General features: G+C 49.3%; 11 protein-coding genes across 11 annotated transcripts; 3 read left to right on the top strand and 8 right to left on the bottom strand.

The window, feature by feature from the left end:
- Positions 1–235: 235 nt before the first annotated feature.
- On the top strand, positions 236–2,149 carry BDV59DRAFT_202997 (uncharacterized protein; the record flags this gene model as incomplete). Its single annotated transcript, XM_073694180.1, has 2 exons — positions 236–535; positions 587–2,149. 2 exons carry the CDS (start codon positions 236–238, stop codon positions 2,147–2,149), a joined length of 1,863 nt encoding a protein of 620 aa, XP_073546868.1.
- Positions 2,150–2,203: 54 nt separating this feature from the next.
- Positions 2,204–3,679, bottom strand: BDV59DRAFT_57736 (VIT1/CCC1 transporter family protein). Its single transcript, XM_073696676.1, has 2 exons — positions 2,926–3,679; positions 2,204–2,855 (listed from the first exon to the last, which is right to left on the bottom strand). The coding sequence occupies exons 1-2, from the start codon at positions 3,285–3,287 to the stop codon at positions 2,342–2,344; spliced, it is 876 nt and encodes a 291-aa protein (XP_073546867.1). The 5' UTR covers positions 3,288–3,679; the 3' UTR covers positions 2,204–2,341.
- A 230-nt stretch (positions 3,680–3,909) lies between these two features.
- Positions 3,910–4,350, bottom strand: BDV59DRAFT_202995 (uncharacterized protein; the record flags this gene model as incomplete). The annotated part of the gene is made up of 3 exons (XM_073694179.1): positions 3,910–3,922; positions 3,979–4,086; positions 4,139–4,350. The coding sequence occupies 3 exons, from the start codon at positions 4,348–4,350 to the stop codon at positions 3,910–3,912; spliced, it is 333 nt and encodes a 110-aa protein (XP_073546866.1).
- Positions 4,351–4,831: 481 nt separating this feature from the next.
- BDV59DRAFT_180853 (uncharacterized protein) lies at positions 4,832–6,025 on the bottom strand. Its single transcript, XM_073690131.1, has one exon. The coding sequence runs from the start codon at positions 5,896–5,898 to the stop codon at positions 4,924–4,926; it is 975 nt and encodes a 324-aa protein (XP_073546865.1). The 5' UTR covers positions 5,899–6,025; the 3' UTR covers positions 4,832–4,923.
- Positions 6,026–6,052: 27 nt separating this feature from the next.
- Positions 6,053–7,442, bottom strand: BDV59DRAFT_180852 (uncharacterized protein). The gene is made up of 2 exons (XM_073690130.1): positions 6,199–7,442; positions 6,053–6,146 (listed from the first exon to the last, which is right to left on the bottom strand). Exon 1 carries the CDS (start codon positions 7,142–7,144, stop codon positions 6,653–6,655), a length of 492 nt encoding a protein of 163 aa, XP_073546864.1. The 5' UTR covers positions 7,145–7,442; the 3' UTR covers positions 6,053–6,146; positions 6,199–6,652.
- A 2,096-nt stretch (positions 7,443–9,538) lies between these two features.
- BDV59DRAFT_202993 (molybdenum cofactor biosynthesis F family protein) lies at positions 9,539–10,339 on the top strand (the record flags this gene model as incomplete). Its single annotated transcript, XM_073694178.1, has 1 exon — positions 9,539–10,339. The coding sequence occupies one exon, from the start codon at positions 9,539–9,541 to the stop codon at positions 10,337–10,339; it is 801 nt and encodes a 266-aa protein (XP_073546863.1).
- Positions 10,340–12,014: 1,675 nt separating this feature from the next.
- On the top strand, positions 12,015–13,214 carry BDV59DRAFT_57695 (acyl-CoA thioesterase). Its single transcript, XM_073696675.1, has 2 exons — positions 12,015–12,075; positions 12,134–13,214. The coding sequence occupies exon 2, from the start codon at positions 12,158–12,160 to the stop codon at positions 13,148–13,150; it is 993 nt and encodes a 330-aa protein (XP_073546862.1). The 5' UTR covers positions 12,015–12,075; positions 12,134–12,157; the 3' UTR covers positions 13,151–13,214.
- An 886-nt stretch (positions 13,215–14,100) lies between these two features.
- BDV59DRAFT_208766 (acetyl xylan esterase) lies at positions 14,101–15,389 on the bottom strand (the record flags this gene model as incomplete). The annotated part of the gene is made up of 3 exons (XM_073695271.1): positions 14,930–15,389; positions 14,619–14,875; positions 14,101–14,553 (listed from the first exon to the last, which is right to left on the bottom strand). The coding sequence occupies exons 1-3, from the start codon at positions 15,138–15,140 to the stop codon at positions 14,101–14,103; spliced, it is 921 nt and encodes a 306-aa protein (XP_073546861.1). The 5' UTR covers positions 15,141–15,389.
- A 546-nt stretch (positions 15,390–15,935) lies between these two features.
- BDV59DRAFT_57689 (uncharacterized protein) lies at positions 15,936–16,331 on the bottom strand. Its single transcript, XM_073696674.1, has one exon. The coding sequence runs from the start codon at positions 16,258–16,260 to the stop codon at positions 15,994–15,996; it is 267 nt and encodes an 88-aa protein (XP_073546860.1). The 5' UTR covers positions 16,261–16,331; the 3' UTR covers positions 15,936–15,993.
- A 124-nt stretch (positions 16,332–16,455) lies between these two features.
- On the bottom strand, positions 16,456–17,684 carry BDV59DRAFT_180846 (S-adenosyl-L-methionine-dependent methyltransferase). The gene is made up of 4 exons (XM_073690129.1): positions 17,559–17,684; positions 17,280–17,460; positions 16,962–17,222; positions 16,456–16,908 (listed from the first exon to the last, which is right to left on the bottom strand). The coding sequence occupies exons 1-4, from the start codon at positions 17,633–17,635 to the stop codon at positions 16,591–16,593; spliced, it is 837 nt and encodes a 278-aa protein (XP_073546859.1). The 5' UTR covers positions 17,636–17,684; the 3' UTR covers positions 16,456–16,590.
- Positions 17,685–18,255: 571 nt separating this feature from the next.
- Positions 18,256–18,741, bottom strand: BDV59DRAFT_202990 (uncharacterized protein; the record flags this gene model as incomplete). The annotated part of the gene is made up of 1 exon (XM_073694177.1): positions 18,256–18,741. One exon carries the CDS (start codon positions 18,739–18,741, stop codon positions 18,256–18,258), a length of 486 nt encoding a protein of 161 aa, XP_073546858.1.
- Positions 18,742–19,642: the final 901 nt, after the last annotated feature.

The following is a 19,642-nucleotide window of genomic DNA, read 5'->3' as shown; positions in this document are numbered from 1 at the left end:
GCAGCTTACCCACCATAAGCAGTCAGAATCCTCCTAGACACTGCCCCAAGGCTTGTCTAGAGGGGTCGCAGTAGTTTTGATTGGAGTGAGGCCCATTCTCGAGATCTTTTTTTGGCCCCAAGTTGTCAACACCATCCCGAGGATCGACATGTTGATATTGTCTTGATCCCCGCGAAACTCATTCCCACAGGACTTCGACACATCTCATTATCTCTTCTGGCAAATTGTCACAGACATGTCGCAGAGACATACCCTATCGTCTCTCAGCAGTATCAGCGAGGAGGACTCAAGGCTGAGATATGATTCTCGTAACTCTTCGCAACCACTGCTGTCTAATGATGCCGTGTCGATACCCGTGTCAAAATGGCCATTGCAGCCTCAGACCATCCGTTCGCAAAGGAAATACTGGGTTGCCCATATCATCTGGATCTTGGTCGTGCTGCCATACGTGATCCTGGCTCTATATGCCTTGATAGGCCACAACAGAACCGTCTCGCAAGGCACCTGGGACCGGCTTCAAACTGCCATTAAAGTGGTATAGTTCTGCGTATCCAGCTGAAAGAAATCTCGGAACTAACAAATCCAGGCCGTGACGGTCTTTCCGATCGCGTTTGCTGCCATTGTCAGTCGAATGCTCCGACAAATCTCCCAGTGGCAGCTGGAGCGATCCGCCTCCTTAGGCAGTGTTGAACAACTGCGACGAAGCAGCACAGTGTTCGGAACACTCTCCATTCTCTACGTCTTGAGATCTCTTAATCTGGTCGGACTGGGCCTTCTTCTTCTCTGGGCGCTCTCTCCGCTGGGTGCGCAATCTGCACTGCGCATCCTATCCGCCGAACAGCGACATCACAACACTACGCTGCAACTAGCCTACCTGGATATCAGCCAAACGACATCTAAAAGCCTCAACCCGTCCCTTGTCACCAGCAAGAACGATCTCGCCGACCAGCTCTTCGTCTCGAACATCCTCGCGCCTCGCACCACCCGACTCTCATCCATGGACGCCTGGGGCAACGTCAAGATTCCATTCGTGACAGATACCGCCGGCGACTGGCAACCTGTCACCCCGGACATCGAATATTCCTCGCTCCTAGGCATCCCCGTGCTGGGCCTTCCCGTACACGCAAACGCCTCCTTCACCATAAGCACAGCCTACCTGGTCGCAGACTGCTTTCAGCTAGGCATAAACAACAATGCCTCAGCCATGCAACCCTCCGCTATAAACCTCAATGGCGTGCCCATCCTCAAATACATCCCCGCCAACAGCGTCGGCACGCCTCCAGGCCACGACGGCCCTATCATCCGCTGGTCGTCCCCAGACTACGCCAACATGGGCGACTACCACTACGTCGTGGCGAACTGCACGCTGACGCAGCAGTCCCTGGACGCCCGCATCGGCTGTACCGCGCCAAACACCACGACCGGCATCGCCGCCCAGCAGAACAACTGCTCCACCACCGCCGTGCGGACGACTTCCTCCTCCACTCCACCCCTCCTAGCGCCCCTATTCGACACCTTCGGCGGCGCCATGATGAACACCACCCCAGCGGGCCACCCGTTCTACCCAACCCTAGAAGAGCACTACCTGCACGACATCGACGAATGGGACCACACCTCGTGGGAAGACTTTTCCGCGCTGTCGAACCTCCCAGCCGCGGTATTCTCGCGCCGGCTCTCGCAGCTTATCAACAGCTACTACACCGCGCGGCTGGGCTACGAGCTGATCACAGCGCAGTCGGACCAGCCCGCCAGCAACGCCTCCTACACCACCGCCGTCGTCGGCCATGTTGCCGCGCCCGCAACGCTGAACAACCCCGGCCCGACCGTCGTCACACACTGGCCCTGGGTGCCCGTGTTCATCGTGGCGGTCGTCGTCCTCGTTGTCGCCGTCGTGCTCACCCCCGTCGTGCAGAGCCGCACCCTCACCCCGGACATCCTCGGGTATGTTAGCAGTCTGACGCGGGAGAATCCCTACGTGCGGCTGCCGGGACCGGCGAGCACGCTGAGCGGGGCGGAGCGCGCGCGGCTGCTGCGTGACGTGCGGGTGCGACTGGGCGATGTGCAGAGCGGGGTGGCCGAGGTCGGACGGTTGGGGGTGGGCAGCGTGCAGAGCACGGCGCGGTCGCGGGGGGATCGGTTCTACCAGTAGGTGAGGGTGATGTTGACGTGACACGCGTTACGATGTAGTGTTATGTTTGTAGGATAGACATGATAGATTTTTTTGCTCCTGTTCTGTCGACCCAGTGTAGCGCCGTTTTTTTTAATGAATCGAAGCGCCTAATGTAATGCACACCCTAACGCCTCGCCCCCAATGCCTTTGAATTGTACAAATACGAGAGGGCTATTTCTCCGCTAGCAGCTGAAACGCCTTGACTAGGCCCATCGCGGAGCCCGCCGCGACGCCCCCGACCAAGACCATCTGACAGCCGCCGACGAGGCCGCGGCGGACGTTGCGTGCGCCGCGCCACCCGCTCACGAAGCAAGTCTTTCCGTAGCCGAAGAGGAACAGTGCCACGACCATGGTGGCGATGGACCAGCCCAGCGCGACGAAGGCGTCGTGCGGGCCGACGAAGAAGTACGGCAGCAGGGGGACGAAGCCACCGATGAAGTAACCCAGGGCGATCGTCAGCGCGCAGATGAGTGCGCGGGAGCCGGATGGCTCCTGCAGCGTGTGGTGGAAGTTCATCAGGAAGTCCGGCAGCTTGGGGGAGGCGCTGAGGTGGCTGGTAAGCGCGGCAGTGAGCTCCGGGGGGAGGTCGTATGCAGCGAAGATGTTAGAGACGGTGTCGGAGACGGACTCAGGGTCAGTCATGGTTTGGGTTTTGGTTTCTTTGAGTGTTGCGCGGTAGGATTCTCTGCGGGAGGGTTAGTATGCTTGTGTTGAGGCTTTTGGTGGCCATTGGAAATGGTAGGAGGCATGCATACTCTTCACTCTTTGCACCTAAATACCCGCCTAGGCCCATGGAGATGGCGCCGGCGATCAGCTCAGCCAGACCGCCGAACACGACGACTTTGGTGTCGCCCAGGGCGGAGAGACCGGCGGTCAGCGCGAACGGGACGGTCATGCCATCGGAAAGGCCGATGATGGCGTCGGAGATGAAGCGTCCATCGACGAGCTTGGACTCTTTAGAGTCAGCGCTGCGGGCATTGGATGACGATCCGCGGGGGCTGTCGTCGAAGTCGTCATTATCGGACCGGAGGCGTTTCTCCAGATCCGTCTCAGAGCACTCCGAGTCCGATACGGGGGAGTAGCTGGAGAGGAGACCCTTGATGGAGGAGAGCGACATGATGACCGCTGCAGCTGGACGAGAGTGTTTCCTCCAAGCCAGAGCCCGTCTGGGCAGCAAAGCTTATATAGGTGCATGGCACCGCCCTGTGGAGCGGAAGTGAGGAGCAAAGTGAGGAGCACATGTTGGTCGTAGTAAACAGCCCGCGATTATTGGCCCCCTGGCCAGTCGCGATGTAACAGCAGCAGGGTCGGCCTATCGTAGGAGGATGATCACCAACGTGATGTTTCTCCGCATCGTTTAGTTTGTCGTAGTCGATTTTAGTCGCGGCACGTGCGCTCCTGATTCGTCGCCGTCAGGGCACGTGGGCGGGTTCCTGGCGGATAGCTGAGTCATCGAGATGCATAGCTTAATACACATTATTATGTCTGAGCGCTCTCGATGGGGTCGAAGGGCTGATATCGAAACATTCTCTTGCCATACAACACTTCACATACCGAAGCTGATTCTTGTTTGTATACAATGACAGTCTCTATTTAAACAGCCATGGTGTCTTCGTCAAACCTCTACCCTCACTGGGACTGATAACAACCCACAGAATAGAAACACCTTGAACAAACCAGGCCGTCATGGCATCACAGCTCATCAATCATAACAGCGCTCAGTCAATGCATTATCGTAATCATTTCGAGTACCTGTCTCAGTCAGTATGCCGTTCGACACGAAACGCGGAGGCGAAAAAGAAACATACGTCTTTCGTTTCTCTACTGTCTCAGTCGTCTCCGTCTTCCCCGCCATATTCCACAGCCGGCTCTTGTACGCAGGGAACGAAGTGTGATTCCACATGTTGACCAGAATACTAGTCGACCGTCAGCATACCACATCACACATACGCGGGGCGACGAACGTACCTCTGACTCCGGTCCTTGTACTCCTCATCATCGAGCTCCTTCACTCCCACCTTCATTCCATCCTTGGTCCAGACGACGTTTTTCTTCTCCATTTTGGAGCGGGTCTTGCGAGTGACCTCTTGTGCGATCGACCAGGACACATACCCGATGGCTGCCAAGACCACAACGACGACGAGGAGGACGGCGAGGGGGATAAGACGCACGTTTGCCATGATTTTTCTCGGTTCGTTGTATATTCTTTCTTCTGTCGATTCGAAATATCAGCGTTGGGGGTGTGTGAGAGCCTGCGTGTGATCAGTGACATGCGTGGAGCGTAGGGCTGATCGGGGATCGGCTGAGTGGATCAGATGTTCATCAGCGGAAACACTCACCAGCTGAGATGCACGCAGGTTTAGGGACAGCCAAAAGATCTGTAAAAAGCCTCTAAATCAGTCGAGAAAGGATAATGACCAACAGGTAAAATGGGTCCTGGGGCGTCTTTTAAAGGGGCTAGGAAGAATGCCGGACAGACCGATGGTTCGTGAGCAAATCGCAATTTGCGTTGCCAAGGAAGGAGGGGAATTTGGGTGCCTAGTCTATTTGTGTTAGGGCTGTGCAGGGCTGAGAAATACCGATATCATGGCTTTTAGAAATAGCTGGAAAGGTGATCATTGATTTAAGTGTAGTTACTAGTTCGTAGTATCAATGTCAATGCCATTGTGGTTGTCTATTCACGTTACTCGGTATATCATCCCATCACGTCATCGGACTCGTCATACTTCTTAATCGCCCGCTGATCGCCAACATCATCCATACAACCCCCCTCGCCTCGCCCGTGCTGCCATCTCCGATCCCGTAAACGCCAAATATCCTGCCGTCGAGCCACTGTCTTGAACTTCTCCGAGACGGACAGACATATCCTTTAACAGCCGGGCTCGATCGATCCCATCTAGTGTGCTTCCACCAGGGGGAAAAGGCTCGCGCGACGTATCTCGGGTCATGCTCGACACTGCTCCAAGAATATCCGGGATGTTGGTGCGATCGATGAGAATGCAGCATCCGATTGCCGCTACGAGCATCGTCAGGGTCGACAACAGAAACATGAACATCCAGCCGGCATTCATCCTGTATCGCATTGGATTCCAGACAGTGCGGGTACCTTCCGTCCATAGGTTAGCGCTTACTCGGCCCCCTGCCGATAGGTCGCCTGTGATCCCTGTGGGCTCCAGGCTCCCCATGTAGTATGTGTTGATCACTTGCGACAGGCGCTCCGAGAATGTTTTGGGTGGAAGCCGGAACAGCGGACTGCCGTAAATGTTTGCAGCCAACGGGTTCGCAGTGTTATTCATATATCGCTCCGTAAGAGAGCTTGTTGCTTCATGTCCTCGTGACGACTCGCTTACGAGTCTTTCGGCGAAGCTTGTCATCGTCTTTACCGACAGAAACATGGTCACGTCCTTAGGGGGGTGACGCTCCAGACTGTCCCGCATAGAGGTGACAGAGCACTGCGGGATCGAAGTACCGTCGCCAATGCAAGTGACCGCGGCTTCGACGTAGATCTGGTCGAGGTGACAGTAGGCGACGGTGGTTGTACCCCCAAGAACCGCAGGCCCGTCCCACCAGCGAGACTGAAAGAGGAAGATAGGCGGCTCCTTGAAATATGTCCTATCATTTCCTGTAATATTTGGAAACGCAGTGAGGTCACCATAGATCCTATCAGAGATGTACCGGTCCATCCCGATTCCAAAAGACTGAGAACATTCTCCAAGCTCACAGGCCATGCTGCCATTGCTTCCGACGAAGGTACCTTTTGGTGCCGTCTTTACATGCGGACCCGGTAAATCGCCGGAAGTAAATTTTAGCGAGCCTGGATCGTCAATGAGAGGGATTTGTTTGCGTTGCTCGCTGATATCAAAACAATCGATGTCGAAATAAGAAGTCTCCATATTAAACGATGTGTTTCCTCGGGCCGCGATACCTTCAAGAGGCACACCCATTAGGCCCGAGTATGAGACATTTGACGTATCTGGTATGTCCCTCCACCCTGTGTTGTTGGCCGTGGTACTAAGTCGGGACATAAGCGGGATTTTTACATTCCCCCAAGGGTCCATTGTCGATTGCTTAATAGATGCTGGTGACAGCAGTAGCGAAGCGTAGACCGAGGGTAGCTGTGATATGCTGGTGTCGGATAAGTCGCCTACGAGATTGAATATAGGCTGTACTCTGGAATTGAGAAAGGTGACATTGGCCGAAGTGACATTTGGCTCCCGAGTGATATGGAGAATATGCAGCGATGACTGCCCACCCAGAGGAGACAAGGCCCATATCACTAAGAGTCCCAACCCAAGTAGGTTGAACGATTTCATGAACAACTGAGTGGTGATGGCGCTTGCCACTGTTGAACTGCCCAGCAATTGTTCGAGGATCCCTAGTCGGGCCCCTTTCTCAAGCTGCCAGGTCGCAATAGCCTTCAAGAGACGGCCCATTACAGCAGCAAAGATGATTGGAAATGCCGTCACAGCCTATGCTGAATTGTTAGCAAACGAAAATGAGATCCCGGAATTGGAATCCCACCGCCGACATGGCTCTCTGGACCCGATCCCAATCTTTTTGATCTACCTCCTTGTCAATTCGATCAAAAGCCACTCCAGCGAGAACGAGAAAGGGAATGGACGCCAGGATACCAAAGACGCCAAAGGAGGCGCGGAGTAGGCGCATCCCAATGGAACGTTCGAGAGGCTGAGGCTCAGTTGGCCAACCATCTACAGAAACGGAGCCGGAGATCTGTTCCTCAACGGACTCATTTTTGTTTATAGGTGAAATCGCACACACTGGAGACACCTCTCGTTCCAAGGAGGCATCGCGCCTTGGGGTATCTTGTTCTAGTGAAACATTCTGCTCTGGCGAAACCTCTCGCTCTAGAGAAATATCTTGTTCTGGCGAAACATCCCGTCCCGAGGTGGCATCTCGAAGGAAAGGCCAGGCGGCATCAGGGAGGGAGCCGGCTTCCTCGGCCGCTTGAGTCATCGTGCGAGATCGTCGTCTGACGGCGCATTCCCTTTCTCCTCGACTGGAAGATCTCTCGCCCTTCGCATTTGGGGGAAGAGGACAGCGTTAAGTAGGTCTGTCTTGAGCTGCGCAGGGACATTCGGACCTGTGGGTAAGACCCAAATGCAGTAATTGATAGGCCCGACTAAGGCACAATGCATAGAGTGATCATCCAATCCTTTGCAATCCCACCTCGAGAACGAGGCTGAAAGGGGCCAAAAATGTGTTATATTTATGAATCCCTGTTAAAGGATTGTGACAATGAAGCCTTGCCGATCTCTATATGCTTAGGGATTCGCACCAATAATTCTTCAGGAATCTGCGAGAATAGGACTTATAAGCTAGGCAGTTTTCAGCATCTTCCAGAACTGTCATTCCTTCATAGTGAATCTAGAGACGAAGCATGCGACAGGAAGACCAAGTATACTGTAGCTATCTTGCCATTCTTCTATCTACCAAATCTTCAGTACGTGTCCACCTCCACTCAAAACTCGGAAAAATGGGCGTGGCTCGCACTACACGCACCTGTCTCATTAAAGCTGAAATCCCTTAATTTAAGGAATATCCGAGAAGGATATCTAGGGGAAATTCTGGCTGTGACTAAGAACCTTGAAACTCTACCCTGGAAATAGTATTATGACTCAGGTATCGAGGATGACTTTATTACCCAAGTTGTGGACCTCAATCAGATCGCAGCCGCGCTATCTCATGTCCAAAGAACTATAACGGATTTCACTATCACAGCTGACTGCCACCTGGGGTTAATGATCAACTCTTCCCTGGGTTAGAGGTGGTGGGCTCTTTAAAAGCATCAGTGAACTTTAACCAGATTAAGACGCTCCGAATTCCCTTAGCCTTCCTAGTGGGATTCGTACAGGACGAGACGAAACGACTACAGGATGTTATCCCTAGAAACGTTGAGTTCCTGACTATCACGGATGACTTGGTGCTACAAAATTGCGATTACTTGGAAGAGGAGTAGCCTTCATGGGAATGGAAGGACTACGCTACCCTGGGCCTATTAGAGTCCTGGCTGAGGGAGTGGACAGAATGCACACCATATCTTAGTCGCATTACTCTGCTGCTAAGTTGGATTTATACTGATACAGATCAATGCTCGCCTAGGGCAAGGGAGCAGCTCTGGGGCTTGAAGGCTCAAACTGGGATTCCACTTGAGTTCGTTAACACAAGGCATCGATTATAAATCGCACCCGCCGTCGTTGACAATAGCCGATCCCTAGCTACTGCGACATACCTAATTACTTTTGGGTGATATTAAGGGTGCCTGAGGCGAGCTCATTTTGTACATATGACTCTGGCTTGAGGGTGATGTCCATGTACACCATGGGGCGCGTCGTCTCAACGATAAAGTCGCGACCCCAGCTTTTCTATGCGCAAACATGGCAGATCTTAGACCCCGGAAACCCTGTGTAGGGAAGGTCCAATAGCATTTATGCAAGTCTTACTCACATTAGCAGGGTCGCCATAGGGGACAGCCAGGATGGGCTCATTCTGTTCGAGGTTCCTGCTGCCCGGGGGCAATTCCCTCCAGGGAATAATAGTAGATTTGCGCAGCCATCAGCTCGCCACATTTCGCCTCATTATTATGTTTCCATTTCTTCTTAGGGTTGCCAGCGTTCTTCTAAATTGTCTTGCACAGTCTCAGCGTCTTTCTCAAGGCTGTATCCTGTAGCGCATACGAAGATCACGCCAGGATAACCTGCTTCTCCCAAGTGAGTGCCGTCTTGGCCCCCGGTTGGCGCCGCATCAGAGGCTCAGCAGCCAATTATGGGTGCTTTTCTGTTATAATGTGTCGGCGGGGAGTTGTGATCGAGGGCCCCGTGGCTTGAGGCACTATCTTTTGTCGAAAGGTGCGGTTAAACCCACCATGAGTGCCAAGCGATGACAACCTCTGGTGAGCGCTAAACCCAGTTCCGTCAAAAAGTGCGACCGGGCTCTCTGCCAAAGAAGTTCCTTCAAACACTGTACTGCGTATTATCTTTTGACTTTAGCTGAGCTGAACTGTTACAACCCTCACACAGAAGTTGCAATATCTTGGTAGAATGGAAGACATGACACTAATGCACTTTAGGAAATAAAGTGCGAACTCTCAATAAATCTAATGGGACCCTGCGCTTCTCGTCAAAGGACAACGCCAAATGTAGGTAGATCTGCGGATATCATCAGCAAAATCTCCCTCATAATCAATTCTGGCAGGCTGCCCCACAGTATACATGAGAATGATGCGGTTCAAGCATATAAATCTTTGTTGTTTCTCTTATATTCTCATCGTGGCTATTCCTTCCAAGCAGGGTCTTTCTGCAGTTTCCCAACATAATTGACCGAACCTCAGTTGCTTTAATAACTCACACAATGTCTAGTACCAGCGAAACCCCAGGATATATTCCCGTTTCAGAGTGGCCGAACCTTGAGGCTCTTGCCGTCGGCTACGGTGAGCACTTGATGGCTGAGACTAACAAACTGTGCGGAACGTGTTTGAATCTGGCCTTCAGCGACACCACTCGAATCACGCATCATTTCGTTGAAAGCCACGTTTTGAAGTGGGAGGTTGTAGGAGAAGACCAGAGAGGAGATGCGGAATGCAAGGCGTTCGAAGTGCGTCCTAACATCTTCTTCATTGATTTCTACAAACCAGACTACGAGGAGCAAGTCAGCCTCATCCTTAACTACAGTACTGGTCAGGCTGTGGCCTGCATCTCTGGCTTCCACATTAAGAATGGCCAGAAGAGAACATGGACCAAGTTCTCGGATGCCTCCATTGTGGGCTACGACTCAGTCAAGCCTTTTCAGCCCACGGATGACCTTATCGGCAAACATGTCCTATATCGCTACACTCCCAGAGATGCATATGAACATATCTATTTGAATCAAGGCACATTCACATGGCACTGTTTAGGTGGAACCGAGAAGGGGCTTGCAGACACCGAACCTTGCAAGATGCTAAAACTAGCGGATGAACTATACCTTCTTTTCTGGACCGAAAAGATCATGCCCGTGGAATCTATTGTGGTGGTTGATCTTCGTCAGATGCGCTCCACGGGCCGTTTCTTCTGTTGGGACCCAAAGCCAGCGAAAAGAGTTCAAATGTTGTTCGGTTCCTACGCAACCGTTCTGGCCGAGACAAACACTGCTGCTGTGGTCGCTTCTCGGTGATCCACTCTCTTAATTTCCTGCTCGCTTATGGTCCTTTGCTCCGGAATATATACAGAATTTATAGGAGGATGCTCGAATAGAATCTCTTATATAAAGGGCATGCTTAGAAAAAAATATTAACAATCTTTCACGATTTAGGTTTAGGAGATTAAGAAGCAATATAGAAATATTATAACTCTCTGCATTCGCATAAAAGTATAGGGAAACCTAACTTAATAGGAAAAACCTACACTAAGGCGTGTGGAGAACCCTATCTAAACCAGAAGCCCAATTATTCACGACACATTCTCCAAGGATAGCGGGGTGTAATTCGGACATGCTAGCAAAATTATGAGTATATAGCAAGCGTAACATGATTATAGATCTTACATAGATAAGGTTTTGCTGATACTGCAGTACCAGACAAATCCGATGAAGTGCTCACTAGGTTCGGTTAGTACAAAGGCATCCATCCTTAAGTCATCTCTCAGGTAGGAAGGGTTAACCACATACATCCTATCCCTATCCCGTCTCTGTTAGCCTATATAATCTCAAGTCATCGCTCAGGCAGAAAGGGTCAATTACATACACATTATCCATATCCCATTTTCATTAGCTTATATATTCTTCTGAAGTCGTCTCTTAGGCAGAAAGAGTGAACTACATACACTCTATCCATATCCCATCTCCGTTAGCCTATATATTCTAAGGTCATCTCCCAGGCAGGCAACAAGCACGTACTTAGATGAGTTGAATGTTTGAATGCTAACATTGTCCTTCGATGCCATTCAGGTGAGTACTTCAGGCCATCAAACTATCGGTCAGAGCTGTCGGTTCTAGATCCAATGAAGCTCTCACCAGATGCGCCCTGTCCACAGCGAATTTCTTTATTTCAGTTTAGTTTTGTTTTTTATTTATTGTTCTACTTTACGTTTTAGTAGCGGGGCTTGGAAAGATGAGACAGAATCGTCTAAATCGGGAAGGCATATATATAATATGCAACAAACTTTGCATGAACGGGAATGTGGTTTGATGATTCTCACAAACCAAGAGCAGAGGAATACTGTGGATCATGTATTTAATATCCAGGATTTTGGAACAGGATATGGTAAAAGGGGGTAAAGGGCTAGCAGCGCTTTTGTAACGAACTAGACATTCCCCATTGCGATGGTTAGGTACGTATAGTACCACGGCACTAGGTGGTGGATCCTACAGATCTGTTGGCAAAGCTACAAAACGTGGAGCTTGTATGGAGTGTGTCCCATATGTTTCAACATTAGAGTTAAGACCTGAGGGTTGTTATCAAATGGAAGTTAGCCTTGCTGGAGACAGCATTGAGTTTGCAAGTTTGAGGGTAGATTGAAATATGTTGAGTGATAAATCTTTAGACTTCCTAGAGGCGATGGCTTGATGTTGAAATGTCACGCTAATAGAAAATGGTGATCGGCCGTGAGCACGCCGGGTTGGCTTCCAGAAGACGGACCTGGAAACGGGCGGGTTTATGGGGAGACCATGTGTAATAGTCAGCTAACATGAATTATCACGATGCAGGTTTTCGTCTGACTATGCGGAGGGGCAGCTAAACATGAGCGGTTAGTCTACCCGCATCTCATACCTCGGTACTCCTGAAGCCTCGGAGTAGCGAGGCCCATTTAAATTACTCCACTGGTCGCTCTTCCGCGGGGGGCGAGTTAGGGGCTAATGTGGTCCCAGATCTGTATCTGAGTTGACATTCCTTACTATAGGCAGGCGACCCTGTAAGAGTTTGCTGCTCGAAACTCAACTATATTGACATCTGCGCTAATTATCGTACAGGGGAACCGCAACCCCACAGCAAAAATGCCTGCCATCGCCCCATCTGAACCCTTGACTTTCGCCCAGGCAATGGAGCTGGAGCGGGTGTCAGCGCAAGATGAAACCTATCTCAGCAAGTTTCCTGCGTTATCGTATGATTATGCCCCAGGGAAGCCGTTGAGTGTACAAAGATCGTATGGAGGACATGTCTATGCGCAGGCGATGTGGGCCGCGAGCCTCACAATACGTGACTTGGGACTACGAATTCATGAAACGAATGGATATTGGACACAAGCAGGATATGCTAACCGTCCATTCATCTTCGAGATCGAGACACTATCGCAGACTCGATCGTTCGTCTTGCGACAAGTAATGGCGCGCCAACCGACCACCCCCTCGGATGACTGCCCGTTCCCACGCTCCGATGCCTCCAAGGTGTTGGGTCCGGTGGCCTTTGTCCTGACGTGTTCGTTCAAGGTACGGGAAGAAGGACCGGGGTATTGGCTCAACTTCAATTGGGAGAAATATGGCGATCTGCTTCAGAGGGATCCCACGTCGCATCCCTCGAGCGAGTACTTGCGAGGTCCCGGCCGAGCAGGGATTATTAGATTGGCGGATTTCCCAGGCATTGAGATTCGGACTCCTGACTTGACCAGGTACAACGACAAGAATTCGGGCACGGAACACCGCCGAATGCATATCTATCGTGGTCTGCCGCCAATGGTACTGGACCCTAATATGCTAGCGGCAGCGCATGCATATGTTTCGGATCGTGCGGGTCTGAGCGTGCTTCTGCATACATTTGGGGCGACGGAATTAGGGATGTCCGGAAGCTTGAATCATAAGATGGTTTTCCATATTGATCCGGAGAAACTGAGATTTGAAGAAAATGGGTGGTACATCCAGGAGATGTCAAGTAGTCGTGGTGCTGAGGGTCGTGCTGTTGTTGAGAGCCGTATCTGGAGTCCTACCGGTGAACTAGTTGCGTCGACCGTTCAGGATGCCATGTTCAGGACCCTGAAACCTAAGTTGTCATAGATGGGCAGATGCGATAGACTTATTATATGTCTACTAGAGTTTAGAAAACTAGTTTCAGTTCAGCCGGAGAAATCGCCACGAAATGCCTCTCGACCGTATGCACCCAAACGAAGCCCTCGTTTCAATGATCTATTTGAGCTTTAGGCAACGTCCCCTCCCATGACTAGAAGGATGTAGCTTTATGCCAGTAACCAAAATGTCTAGAGGCAACTGAATCATATTTAATGGTCAACTTCGAACAAGCCACAAATATTATACTACCGATGCACTGTAAGGTATCACTGCTAGGACATTCAGCATGCATATAAGGGAAGTCTATAGAGGGAATCCCACCTCATCTAAAGAACTACACATCTAATTACACATTCATAGTAATTTATTATTGCTCCAATAGCAGGAGTTGCTTGCACCTGTCGCATTAATCCCGGCCAGATTGTGCCACCCGGTTATTATTACATATACTGTTAGGCACCGCCTAACTGTGTACGCATCGTTTATGTCATCTAGATATGTCTAGCCCATATTGGGGGCTGCCCAAGCATTAGAAGTTAAATATAGCTAAGTGGTCTTTTTAGTGTCCCAGCACTGATTCTAACTTATACGCAGTAAATGCCCTGTCAATCAACTGCCACTCTACTAGGCGCGGGAACCTGCGTCTACCCTGATAGCTTTTACCCTAATTCATTTCACACTCAATCTCAAGTATGGTTCAGCTTAACTTTAGTTAGTGCTGCCACTATCTGGTATTTAATGACATGAGTGATGGATGGGCTTGCGCCTTAACGTGGTGCTGGAGGTTCTGTAGCCTATGCGTATATCTTATGTGAAGCCAAGACGAGTGCCAGAAGTTGAATATAGCCATGAAATTACAGTGTTTGTACAATGTCATCAAGAAACAGTAATTTGGATGCAATGCAATTCCATGGATTTTGCGCTATTGTATATTTCTCCTACGCAAATCCAAACCATGACATATCGTCGTCTCCGCGGATGGGGACGGTATGCCCAACACCGGTTGCAAAAATACCTTGCAGGTAATCACCCCAAATTGTAGTTGCATAATTTGTCTCTGGAGTATTCTGCTCCACCTGCTGGGGCGAGTCATAGTTATACCCAAAGACTCCGGCCCATTGCTTGCAAGTTTCGTAGTAGTTTTGAGGATACAACGTCGCATCTGTACTACCGTGGTAGATTTGCATCCTCGGTCGTGTACCGTTATAGCCAGGATACATCGCCCGCGCAACACTGGCCCAGTTCTGTGGGCTGGTAACTACTTGGCCCTGTGCGCAGGTACTGTTCCATCCGTCTTCTTGATTCGTGTTGGAGTAGAAGCATCCAGCTGAGACCCCGGAGTATACGGTCCCAGCAGCGAAGAGTTCAGGGTATGTAGCTGCCATGACATTCTAATACCATCAGCCATTTCCCAATTTCTGCTGTATTATGAAACTATGGAGTATGAGAAACATACCGTCATCATAGCACCAGAGCTGGACCCGGTCACGAACACTTTGCTTGCATCCGCGTTGTATTGGGAAATAGCCCAGGTAACCATATTGGCAATAGAATTGCTATTTCCGCCACCATTGTGAGTCAATGTTGACTGGGAGCTAACATCCCAGCATGTTCCTTCATAAGGGCTTTCGGGGTAGATCACGACGAAGCCGTACTGCTCTGCCAGCTCGGCATACGGGGACCCGGTATAGTATGCCTCCGCAGTTCCCGTGCCTTAGTACTTCAGTAAGTTTCTTATACAGGAGGATTCCGTTGTTTTATACTTACAGTAGTGAATGGCAACCACGATACCAGGATTTGTTGCCAAATTGTTGGGCACATAGATATACATGCCGACATTGGTGGGATTGTCACCGAAGTCCGTCACTTGCTCCAGACTACCTGCCCGTGGAAGCAACGAGGGCACATGACTTAGAGCCCGCGAGCTGCAAGCGACTGTATAAAGAATAGCTGCTAAAATTAGAGAATTAGGCCTCATGGTGAATGGTTATTCTTGTCGAACTAGCCCAGACTGCGGAGCAATTGAAAGAACAGTACAAGTGATCTTTCCTTTTTTTTATAGAAGTCAGGCCCCTGGCGTATGGATAAACCACCGGATAATTCGCCTGAATTTTGGCGGAATCAGGTCCATGTTTCAACCTGGTACAATCTCGGTCGGATGGAGCGATGTAGTGAATCCAATCGATCAGTTTACCCCCGCACTTTCAAGGCCATTTGTAGGATAACTTACAGGGATGTATGTTGCCAAGATAGAAAGCTATTTGCAGAAAGGTCATCAATTAATTAAGATGATGAAAGAGGCGGATTTCTCCGTCACGGATTAGGGCGCAGGAGTTGCTTGTCTGCTGATCATCCAAAGAGTGTTTCAGGTACGCTTCCTTCAAGCCGCGAAAATACCACATAACCGGAAATTCAACCGGTAATATGTACAAATTAGGTCGCCTTTTCTTTTCTCTTTCTTCTTTTCTTCTCCCTCTGAAGAAATTTATCATTGGCAGACAGGTCAAGGCTGAGTGCATGCTCCTACAACTAGAGTGCAGAAATCCAGCAGAATGTCAACATCTCCAGCATGGCGCAATCAATCAATACCTGTCTTTCACATACATTGCAATAAGAGCCAAACGTTTGATTGATTGCCAACTCCCTTTGTGGGTTGGAATGATCACAAAACCATTATTCTCACCGTACGTTTGGTTACTGTCGGACCGCCCTTGACTGGCGATTTCATTATTACCCGTCTTTTTGTCACTGATGCTCTCGATACGGGCGGCTGGGAGAGGTTCCTGCTATAGAAAACGGGCACCTCTGATGGTATGTGGGCTTATAGGGGTTCAGAGTGGTGAGGGGAAGGGGCATTGGGTGGGAAGATGTGGTAGGAGGCAATAAAGAGAAACACATATTGAAAGCGTTGAGAAGGATATGGGCAATCCCGATCCTCCTGAATTTTCGGTCCCCAGAATCGGCGACCCAACTGGCGACTTAACTGGCGACTTTGTGGATATTAGCGAATGTGGGATGTTGCGTCCTGGGGTTATGCTCGGTTGCGAAAAGCATCCTATCATGGGAATGGAATTCATAACAACTTCACATGTGCTCATGAAATTCTACGATGCACTTGCTGGTGTTAACAATGGTTTTATACCACCATGCTGAAAAACCTAATCTCGGCAATTAGTCCTTGTATCCCAACAAAATCAACCCCAGAATGGCAATACACTGAATGGTAAGGCTAGTCCCAAATCCACTTGTACGTAACTTGTAGTCTTTGAATATTGGCAATGTTTGATAGGTAAGCTCCGAAAGTGCGTGGTTCTGATGGCTCAATAGAGTGTTCCGGGCATCAAGGAATTACTGTCCCATAATTGCATCTTTATTATAAATGATGGATTGAACGTCGCCATCGCATATAAGATACAAAATTAGCTAACTCATTTCCGCGCGTAGATGCTCAGCATATCAGTACCCTTCCCCATTTCGTACGTTCTCCTTGGCCGTATATATAGCTTTCGGATGAATAAACCTTGCGAGTCATGCTTGCTATGACCTGTCTTACCCGTGATCATCCCATCACCACCCTGAGACAGAAGATCCCAATGGACCCCGTTAATACCCCATGGTGGACCAGGAAGACTGGGGTCTTTATACATGGGAAACTCCAGACATACTAGAACCCCACCGGTCCGAAGTAAAGAGGCCATCCGCGCCGCCCAGTTACGACGCATGCTGGGATGGAGTGCACATAAGAACTATTACCATTACCCGGTGTTCCCTGTAATCACATTTGCATATAGAAACATACCGTGTAGTCATATATTATATCAAAGACCGTGTCCTTGCACCAGTCTGATTGAAAGAAGTCACCTTCGAGGAAGGTGGCTGTTCCTCCTGAAATATTATCTGTAGGCGGATAAGAATCTCCAAAATTATGGCCTTGAGGGGTCTTTAGCTCCATTAAAGCATAATCCTGGGCTTCTTTGACTGCCGTAGAAGATATTTCCAAGCCATACGCATCAAAGCCATGCAAAGCCAGCATGACCACATCATATCCTCTTCCACAGCCCTGTCATTCAAGTCAGTGAGCATCTTCCAGTAGAGCAAACATAATCATGCCACTAACAGGAACAAGAGCTTTCTTCCGACCTCCATTAGCACTAAAAGGATAGAAAAGGTCGTCTGGGTGCTGCCGATGCTCTTCAACGGTATCTATCAATGCCGGAGAGGGCTTGCCACGATCCCAGAGATCACTATTCCCGGAATCCCAGAGGGCAGACCATCCTGATGCATAATCATTGATGGAGCTTCAAGTAAGGATGTTAGTCAAGTGCTGATGGCCGCTTTCCAAAACCAGATGAGCCCATATGCAGCAACTTTTGTTGTGCTTGCAGTCTAAGCATACCGTTCTTCAAAATGACTGATCAGCTTGCCTTTTGGCAAAGTCAATCCTTGCATTGGTTCTGATTTCCCCTTGATCATGTTTGTGATGGGGCTCGGTTGATTTGCCTGCCATTGAATCTCAGGTCCGTAACGGACTACGTAGGTGGAACAAGAGAATGTCACGTGAGGCTCATAATCCAATAAGACTATCGGCGAATCGGTGATTGTTCGGCGACTGATCCTGTCTCGTGATTGGATGGGATATAGCAAACAAGAGTCAGGAGGTTTAATGGTTAACTAACCCAAGATGAGCCAGAAGACTCATCCCTCGCTTTAGTAGGCGAGTCAATCACCACCTTGTATGATAGCGAGCTCTTGTAGCTCTTCTTAAGAACGAAAGTTAGGTAGGGTATAGATCGGTAGTTTCTTTTAATCAAATTTCTCAATAATTATGTGCCTAGTCCCTTTTCTCATAATTATTTCCTGAAAGGGCAATGATAGGTACCTTTCAGTGTTATATATCCGTCTAATGAGGGCATGATTTAGGAGATGACGGTGACAAGGAAAATTTTCTTAAACCCTTAAGACGGTGCCTTGAGATTATTTCATACGGAATTTCACAAATGAGATGTTAGAAGTACTAAGTTAAGAATGTCTTCACTAGACCAAGATAATGCAACTCGTAAAACATCCTGAGTGCTTCTCCAAAAGCACGATACCTAAAATCCATTTGTGGACTCCTGGATTTCAATATAATCTGAGCTAGCAGCTTTCTCGGGCTGGAGTTCAGGGGATTCCTCATGTTCAGACTCATGCGAAGGAGCCGGTGCAACGTCATGTGCGTCTTTATTTGCTTCCTGAGTCCCTTCGTGACATAGCCAATCATGGATCTCATGCTCTGGTTGCTGCTCAGCTAAGGAGTTCTTGAGACGGGCATCAGTCACATCCTCACTTGGTTCCTTGTACTCAAGAACTTGTAGGGTCTCCGTATGATCTTCAAATGCAGGTTGTAGCGGATCGCCGTTAGTGTGTAGACGTCCATCATTGGTATCATGCTGGAGACAAGCCGCTGCTGAGCATTTGGAGGAAAAGAAATCCAATATAATACGCAGGAGTAATGGGTCAAAGGAGGCATCATGTCCTATCTCGTATCGAATAAGACTGTCTTTGAACATCTCGTCATCAGTCTCTAATGCAAGGGACATTTTCTCCCTAATGTATTGTTGGAACCATGTTTCATCATCAGGGAGTTTCGAGAAAATTTCTCGTCCGACGTTCAGGACGTCAAACAAGGTAACCGCATCGTCAAAAACACACATATATCCTTTTGCATGTTGCTCGAGACCGGCTAACCCATACACTCGTGCCGCAAGGTATACATGGACGCTCCGTCGAAATTCGATTGTCCTTCGAGGTCCCTCTAGACTAGAGCGTTTGGTCGTTTCGTACCCCCCAGTGTATAGATAGTGTACGAGAGTATGGCCAACGTCTGGGTGAATGTCTGGTAAGAGTATCTCGTAGTCCCAGTGGTTTCTCAACTTTAAATACGGTCGGAGATAATATTCTGGGATGATATAGTCTGAAGAATTATTTGTGTTATCGTATGGATTCGGTTTAGTAAGACCGATTCGAAGGGTTATCCCTCGTGTGTTGTAGGGACTGTTTGAAGTTGGTGTTATTAATTTTCTGTGTCTTAGAAACTGGGTATCTCTACCTTGTCTCGCGTTGGATATATTCTTCGATCTCACTGTCATTGGAAATGTCCGGAGGCGTGGGTATATATACCGTCTCTTCCTTGCCGGGCTCTCTCCTAGAGTGGAGAAAGTTCTTTTTCTTATTCTTGGGCATGCCGTCCTGAGGATATCTGAATGAATAAGGTTATATTAAGGACTACAAGTCTGCCGGCCCATTTAAATCCTTCGATAGCTGGTGGAAGCGCAGTCATGAATCGTCGATCGCACTTTACGCTCGGACACATACGAGGCCTCACTTTGTGTGTTCTGCTACACGTAGATTTGCATATTGACTGCCTGTGCAGGACTGATAAACAAAAGTTCCTGCGCAAAAATTTTAGCGCTTGTAGAGTTTAGAGAGGGAATAATGTGC

This window comes from Aspergillus ambiguus (genome assembly GCF_047715705.1).
Source record: "Aspergillus ambiguus strain CBS 117.58 unplaced genomic scaffold BDV59scaffold_21, whole genome shotgun sequence".
NCBI classification, from domain to species: domain Eukaryota; kingdom Fungi; phylum Ascomycota; class Eurotiomycetes; order Eurotiales; family Aspergillaceae; genus Aspergillus; species Aspergillus ambiguus.
This window is presented reverse-complemented; position numbering and strand designations above follow the sequence as displayed.

What these genes read in the sequence shown, in the direction of transcription:
- BDV59DRAFT_57736 (XM_073696676.1), bottom strand. Translation starts at nt 3,287, where the DNA reads ATGTCGCTCTCCTCCATCAAGGGTCTCCTCTCCAGCTACTCCCCCGTA. An exon ending in TTAGGTGCAAAGAGTGAAGA is followed by an intron (nt 2,856 to 2,925) that starts GTATGCATGCCT and finishes ACCCTCCCGCAG; the next exon opens with AGAATCCTACCGCGCAACAC.
- BDV59DRAFT_180853 (XM_073690131.1), bottom strand. Translation starts at nt 5,898, where the DNA reads ATGGCCTGTGAGCTTGGAGAATGTTCTCAGTCTTTTGGAATCGGGATG.
- BDV59DRAFT_180852 (XM_073690130.1), bottom strand. Translation starts at nt 7,144, where the DNA reads ATGACTCAAGCGGCCGAGGAAGCCGGCTCCCTCCCTGATGCCGCCTGG.
- BDV59DRAFT_57695 (XM_073696675.1), top strand. Translation starts at nt 12,158, where the DNA reads ATGCCTGCCATCGCCCCATCTGAACCCTTGACTTTCGCCCAGGCAATG.
- BDV59DRAFT_57689 (XM_073696674.1), bottom strand. Translation starts at nt 16,260, where the DNA reads ATGAGCACATGTGAAGTTGTTATGAATTCCATTCCCATGATAGGATGC.
- BDV59DRAFT_180846 (XM_073690129.1), bottom strand. Translation starts at nt 17,635, where the DNA reads ATGATCAAGGGGAAATCAGAACCAATGCAAGGATTGACTTTGCCAAAA. An exon ending in ATCAGTCATTTTGAAGAACG is followed by an intron (nt 17,461 to 17,558) that starts GTATGCTTAGAC and finishes CCTTACTTGAAG; the next exon opens with CTCCATCAATGATTATGCAT. An exon ending in ATATAATATATGACTACACG is followed by an intron (nt 16,909 to 16,961) that starts GTATGTTTCTAT and finishes TAATGGTAATAG; the next exon opens with TTCTTATGTGCACTCCATCC.